Source organism: Aethalodelphis obliquidens, unplaced genomic scaffold (assembly GCF_003676395.1).
Source record: "Aethalodelphis obliquidens isolate GAN/ISIS:26980383/991018 unplaced genomic scaffold, ASM367639v1 scaffold5, whole genome shotgun sequence".
Taxonomy (NCBI): Eukaryota; Metazoa; Chordata; class Mammalia; order Artiodactyla; family Delphinidae; genus Aethalodelphis; species Aethalodelphis obliquidens.
Window position 1 is genome coordinate 74,441,222 of NW_020837949.1, and position 6,627 is coordinate 74,447,848.

The 6,627-nt window shown below is 45.4% G+C and overlaps 1 protein-coding gene across 1 annotated transcript; it reads left to right on the top strand.

Annotated features, from left to right (window-relative positions):
- The first annotated feature begins 217 nt into the window (after positions 1-217).
- Positions 218-4,775, top strand: IL6 (interleukin 6). Its single transcript, XM_027102660.1, has 5 exons — positions 218-351; positions 520-695; positions 1,801-1,914; positions 2,753-2,899; positions 4,177-4,775. Exons 1-5 carry the CDS (start codon positions 333-335, stop codon positions 4,345-4,347), a joined length of 627 nt encoding a protein of 208 aa, XP_026958461.1. The 5' UTR covers positions 218-332; the 3' UTR covers positions 4,348-4,775.
- The last annotated feature ends 1,852 nt before the right edge of the window (positions 4,776-6,627 follow it).

A 6,627-nucleotide genomic window follows, 5' to 3' on the forward strand; every position in this document is an offset into this window, starting at 1 on the left:
AAAAAAAAAAAAAAACAGAAAGTAAAGGAAGAGTGATCCAGCTTCTGAGGACTAGCCTTGGTAATGACTTTTTTCCCCTGGTTGTGATTCCTGTGATGCTAAAGGACGTCACATTGCACAATCTTAATAAGGTTTCCAATCAGCCCCACCCGCTCTGGTCCCACCCCCATCCTCCAACAAAGATTTATCAAATGTGGGATTTTCCCATGAGTCTCAATATTAGAGTTTCAACCCCCAATAAATATGAGACCGGGGATGTCTGAGGTTCAGTCTGCCCTCGAGCCCACCAGGAACGAGAAAGAGAGCTCCATTTGCCCTCCAGGAACCCAGCTATGAACTCCCTCTCCACAAGTAAGTGAAGGAAATCCCTCGCCCTGGAACTGGCTGGCAGCCGTGCTGGGCCAGGGAGGCGGTGTGTATCCGCTGCCCCGAGGGCTGGCGGGCGGCCAGCAGCCAGAAGCACAGCTCCCCCAGCGGTGCGGTCTGCTCACTGGCTGCTCTCCCTTCCCTCCGGCACAGTCGCCTTCTCCCTGGGGCTGCTCCTGGTGACGGCTACTGCTTTCCCTACCCCGGGACCCCTGGGAGAAGATTTCAAAGATGATACCACTTCAGACAGACTACTCCTCACCTCTCCAGACAAAACTGAAGCTCTCATTAAGTACATCCTCGGCAAAATCTCCGCAATGAGAAAGGAGGTACGTAGGCTTGCCTGAGGGTGATGGAGGGCCTGTGTGGGCATCTACTTCCTTGCCCTTGGATGTGGACGGGGGCTCCTGCACTGGGAGGTCTTTGCTGGGTTTGGAGGCAATTTGGATTTGAAGCCAAAGGGGCAGACTGTGTCCTGTAATTTCTCCTCTGCTGCTGGTCCCAGGTAGTTCCTTTTTCTCTTGGAGAATCTACAGTGGGGCTGGGACCCATGCTCCCTGGCCCATTCTCAGCTCCACACTTGGTGTGAGCTGAAGGCTACACTGCCTCTCAGGACTTCCTTTTCCACAACCAAAAAATAAGGTCTGTCAATCTTTTTCGTGTTTCGGACTTTGGGAGGATTAAAAATCACCACCTGAAATGACTGTACAGCTTCTCAGGGCAGTCACAGTTCTTTTAGGTGACGCCAGCTCAGTGGTTAGGGATTCCCCAAAGTCATTCTGGCATATAAAATGCATACCTGATAGCCCACTGAAGTGGCAAAATCGTAGGTACGTTAAAGCAGCTCCCAAGCTTTAAATGTAAGGTAGTTTGGCTCTGCTTTGGTAGAAAGGAAAGAATACTGGAGAGGGGATTGGGAGCCCCAAATCTAGTTCTGGTTCTGCTGAACAAGCTTTGTGATCTTGGGCAAATTCTCTACCAACTCTGGGACCCATCTGTAAAATTATGGAATTGGACTAGATGATCTGAAAGGTCCTTCCAGCTGGGACATTCTATGGCTCAAATTATATTCACCCAATTATCATCAAAATTCCTGTTATTTATTAAGTACCTACTATGTGCCAGGCACTTTATATAGATATTGTGTCTTATCCTCACAGTAAACTTACAGGGGAGGTATTTCATTATCCCCAACTTGGAGAGATAGGGACACTGAGACTTGGAATAGGTCATAAACGTGAAGTCACAGGTGAGGCTCGAATTGAACCCAAGTGTGCTCATCTCCTGTAGACCCTGCTTGCCTGGAGGCTAATGGATTGTGACTTCACTTTTCTTAGAGAGCTTCCTGGCCATGAGGGCCAGAGGGCATCAGCCCTCTAGTGGTGTTTGCTTTAGGGGCACTTATACGATAACGGTTCTGATATTCTTTCCCAGATGTGTGAGAAGTATGACAAGTGTGAAAACAGCAAGGAGGCACTGGCAGAAAACAACCTGAACCTTCCAAAAATGGCAGAAAAAGACGGATGCTTCCAATCTGGGTTCAATCAGGTACGAATGCAATACGTTCACTTTTAGCTACTCCTTACTAAAAAGTTCTCCCTCTTGCATGCAGTGTCTGTACACATATAGACCAGGCAGGTAATCAAGAAGGGGATAAACGTGAAGAGCATCATGTAAATTTCATGAGGAGGCCAACTTAAACGCTATTAAAGGCAACTTATTTTTGAACGACTTGGTCAGAGATAGCCCCTCTGTGCTGGAATTTTCACAACAGTCAAATGTTAGGAAACCCCACAGGTCTAGCTAGTTTATCCTGCGTAAGTTGGTCCAGGGACCTTTCTCCTCTTTGGCTGCCCTTGGCAGGATCCAGGCCTGCCCTCCCTGCTGAGGTCATTCTCTATACCCTTCTCCTGCCAGACAGTGGCATAACCTCCACTGACTTCTGATTATTTCATAAAAGGAGGTTTCAGCCCTTTTATTTCAAAAAAGGAGCTTTCCGCCCGACATTGACAAGGGCAGGAGTGCAGCCAGAGGGAAGAGCACTATGGACAGAATCAGAGGAAGGCCCCTTGCCACAATCTAGCATCTACTGGGCTTTGGGGAAAATGAAGCGGTGCCTCTCACTGTCCAGATATTTTAAATGGGGCAGCTGATGCTCTCCTTAAACAACAGATCTCAAAACATGAGACATGATGCTTTGAGCATCCAAGAGTGATCCTGGAGCACTGCAGCTTCAGCATCATGTCTCAAAACATGATGCTTAAGAAGTACTGGAAGTTCCCTGGAGGGGCAGACGGAGAAGTTATTGAATTAGAGCAATTTTAACTTTTAAAGTCGATTACGTCTTCCTAGCAATAACCAGTTTTCCCACCATCTTTCCTCTTAGGAGACTTGCTTGATGAGAATCACCACCGGCCTTCTGGAGTATCAGATCTACCTGGACTACCTCCAGAATGAGTATGAGGGTGATAAGGGAAGCATCGAGGCTGTGCAGATTAGCAGCAAAGCACTGGCCCAGATCCTGAGGCAAAAGGTGGGTGTCTTCTCATCCCTTCACTTGGCTCAAAGAAAGCAGCCTAGACAACTCGGCAGTGCAGCGCCAATTCAAAAGAGATGGCCATGTGTGACGGAAAGGATCTGAGAAATATTTCCTGATAGTTAAAACTTTTTCTTTTTGCTCTCTTCTGCAAAAGACATCAATAGCTGTATTTAAAACTCTGTTAAATGGGGAGGGTTTTAACATCAACTTCTAAGAGCTTAAGAAATAAGAAAAAAATACCTGTAGAGGCAGAAGGAAGCACATTCAACCTCACATAGTGATCCTCATAACAGAACAAAGAGCACAACAATTATTTTAATATTGCCAATTGACATTCGTGTTATTACGGTAGTTTCAACTCCTTTCCCTTACTCTTTTGCCAAAGAGTTAATGCAGAGAAATGGCTAAAGGCTGAAAGAGCAGGTACCAAGAGCTTTGGTCACTACCAGCGAGCCATTCAAATGCCACATGGTGGAGGCCTGATGGCACAATTTGTGGATGAGCCAAAGTGCAAAGAGAAGGGCCCTGGACTGAGAGGCAGGCACATGGGTGCTAATCCTGCCTCTGCCTTTTCTAAACCAGGGCTAAACCAGGTTGCCCTAAACCAGGGCTTCTCCCACTTTAAGGTGCACACGAGCTTCCTGGAGGATCTTGTTACAATGCAGAGTCTGATTCAGCAGGTCTGGGGTGAGACCTGAGACTCACATTTCTAACAAGGTTCTGGTGAGGCTGCAGTGCTCCAGGATCACACTTGGAGGTGCAAGGCCTTCCACAATTACTTAGCTCCATGTGAGTGGGTCCATTGAAAGGTGTTGCCCAGTCCTCTTCAAGCCCTCAGAGCAGTGGACTCTTAACAGATGCAGGATGAATGGGTGAGAGCAAAACCAGAGAAAAGTATTAGAGTTCCCCGAAGAACCTATTAAAATGCCTTTAACTCAAAGTTCTTCATTTATCTATTGAATTCCGACTACGCGCCAGGCATTGTTTAGGATAACAGAAGACACGTAAGATACTATGGCTACCCACGGAATGCTTAAGGTCTAACGGAGACAGAGCAGCAAAAAGATTAGAGCTCAGCTGCTGTGAGCGGGTCCTAAGCTCTGTGGGCTCAGAGGAGAGGCACCTCCCCCTATCTGGGCAAGCCAAGGCAGGTGGCCCCAATCCGCTCCTTCACCCCAATTTGAACATCTTCCCACAGGCCAGAGTATCTCTCCACTGCAAAAGATCTGTCCGGTATTTAAACAATTCCTTTTGTTTTCTGTTCCCTTCAGGTCAAGAATCCAGATGAAGTAACCACCCCTGACCCAACCACAAATGCCAGCCTGATGAATAATCTGCAGTCACAGAATGATGACTGGATGAAGAACACAAAGATTATCCTCATCCTGCGAAGCCTTGAGAACTTCCTGCAGTTCAGCCTGAGGGCTATTCGGATCAAGTAGCTGGGCACCTAAGATTGCTGTAGTTCATGGGCATTCCCTCCTCTTGTCAGAAACCTGTCCACTGGGCACATAACTTATGTTGTTCTCTATGAAGAACTAAAAGTATGAGCGTTAGGACACTATTTTAATTATTTTTAATTTATTGATATTTAAATATGTGATATCGAGTTAATTTATGTAAGTGATATTTATATTTTTATGAAGTGCCTCTTGAAATATTTTATGTACTTGTTTTGAAAAAGTAACGTAAAAATGGCTATGCGGCTTGAATACCCTTGCTGTTTCAGAGCCAGATCATTTCTTGGAATGTGTAGGCTTACCTCATAAAAAAATGCTAACTTATACATATTTTTAAAAGAAATATTTATATTGTATTTATATAATGTTTAAACTGTTTTTATACCAATAAAGGCCTTTTTAAAAAATATTAGCAACTAAACCTTTGTGTGTCCTGTGAAGCTTAGTATAAACTAGTTTCCATCGCTACCACCACCACTAAAAAAAAAGGTGCAGTCACCTGGAGAAAGATATGATTGAACACGTACTGAATGTCAGGCACCAAGCTAAATGTGTTGCATGCATCATATTTAAGCCTTGCATTTGCATATTTTTCTCTGGATGTGGGAGAGTGATTCCCTCAGTCACCAGCTGGAAGGTAAACCACAGATTTGAAATCCAGGTCTACCTGCCTCCAGGCTCCCTACTCTTAACCTTTAGGTCACACTACCCCCCAGGGAACTGACAGATGATGTAGAAAATCCCAAAAGGATATGTGGAATACATTTAAAGATGCAATCAAAAGCCTTTAACATGGTGCAACCACTTGCAGAAGACACAGCAATGTGCAAGTTTCCAAATAATAACTAGAATTTCCACCTCTCTCCTCTGGGTTCCTCAAACACTGCACAGACCTGTCCATCATAGCACCGACCACATTGTATCACATCTTAAAATGGGTTGATTTTTCTTTCCAGCCAGCATGGGGTTCCTCAAGAAGGCAGACTCTATTGTATTCATCTTTGCATCTGGAGCCCATGGCCCAGAATCCGAACATAGGAGGCCCCAATAAACCCTTGCTGAATGAAGAAACCACAAATAAATAATCAAATCTAAGACACGTCCGTTCTTAAGGATACATGCTGTTGGTCAATGAGTGGGGAAATTACAAGTACTGTGCACTTATGAATCTTTATCTTAAGGAAAAACTAGCAAGACTTGGGAAGAAATATTCTAAGACCTTCCAGAGGAGGCAGCAACTAGTCGGCGCCTGTGTACCTCCCTCCGTTTTCTTTCCCACCAGCAACATTCCCTGTCTGCCTTCTCCTCTCACGCCCGCTGAGAGTGGTGGTGAGAGAGACAATCTGGGTAAGTGCACGTGGCCCTGCGTCCCACATCAATGCTATGTTGGGAATTTGGCAAAGATTTCCCCTTTTAAGCCCCAGCCATATAAAAGTTCTGTCTTCTAATAAAGCTTTCCCCACCCTAACCACCACGGATGTCTTCCTCCAGGGGAGGAGTTCTGCTGAGCAAGGGAAAGTCCACAGGGGTCAAAAACTGAGAGGTGTCAAGCAAGAGAAGAACCACATACTCTGTTTTCTAGAAACCATGCATCACAAGCGGGCATCCCAAAATTAGAGCCAAATCAAAGAACAAAGAGAAGTAGCAGTCAGCCAACACATCCATTCTTCAAACGAGAATGTTTGGAGCACCATATATGTCAGGTGATGCTGGGGATGCGTGGGTGAACACGTAGACATGTTTGTTCGTGTTGTTTACGCTACGGCAGGAAGACAGACGTTGAATAAAGTATGTAAATGTGGTGAAGTTTACAAAAGAGAAATGTGAGGCACACAGAGAACCTATACTAGGGGCCCCAGTAGCAGAGGGACCTAACTAAGCCTGGGGAGGGCAGTCATGGAGGCTTAATTGAGGAGGAGAAGTTTGGGCTGAGATGTGAAAGACATGTGGCGTTAGCCAGGCCAAGATGGGTGGGAAGAGAATTCCAGTCCGAGGGAACAGCACGTGCAACGGTTTGAACCAACAAAGAGCACACTATGGTTGAGACCATGAAAAGTACATTATGTCCAGGGCATAAAGAATGAGAAGCAGGGTAGTTGACAGTGGATGGAGAGGGAGCCTGGGACCAGAATATCGACAGCATCAGAAGCCATATTAATATAAAGCCATATTAATATCAAAATATAATTTATAAAAGCCATATAAATTTGGAATTTATCCCATTTGTGGTGAGAAGGCATTGACAGATTTTAAGGAGTAGAA

Coding starts and splice junctions, on each gene's coding strand:
- IL6 (XM_027102660.1), top strand. Junction 696..1,800: donor TCTCCGCAATGAGAAAGGAG/GTACGTAGGCTT, acceptor ATTCTTTCCCAG/ATGTGTGAGAAGTATGACAA. Junction 1,915..2,752: donor TCCAATCTGGGTTCAATCAG/GTACGAATGCAA, acceptor CTTTCCTCTTAG/GAGACTTGCTTGATGAGAAT.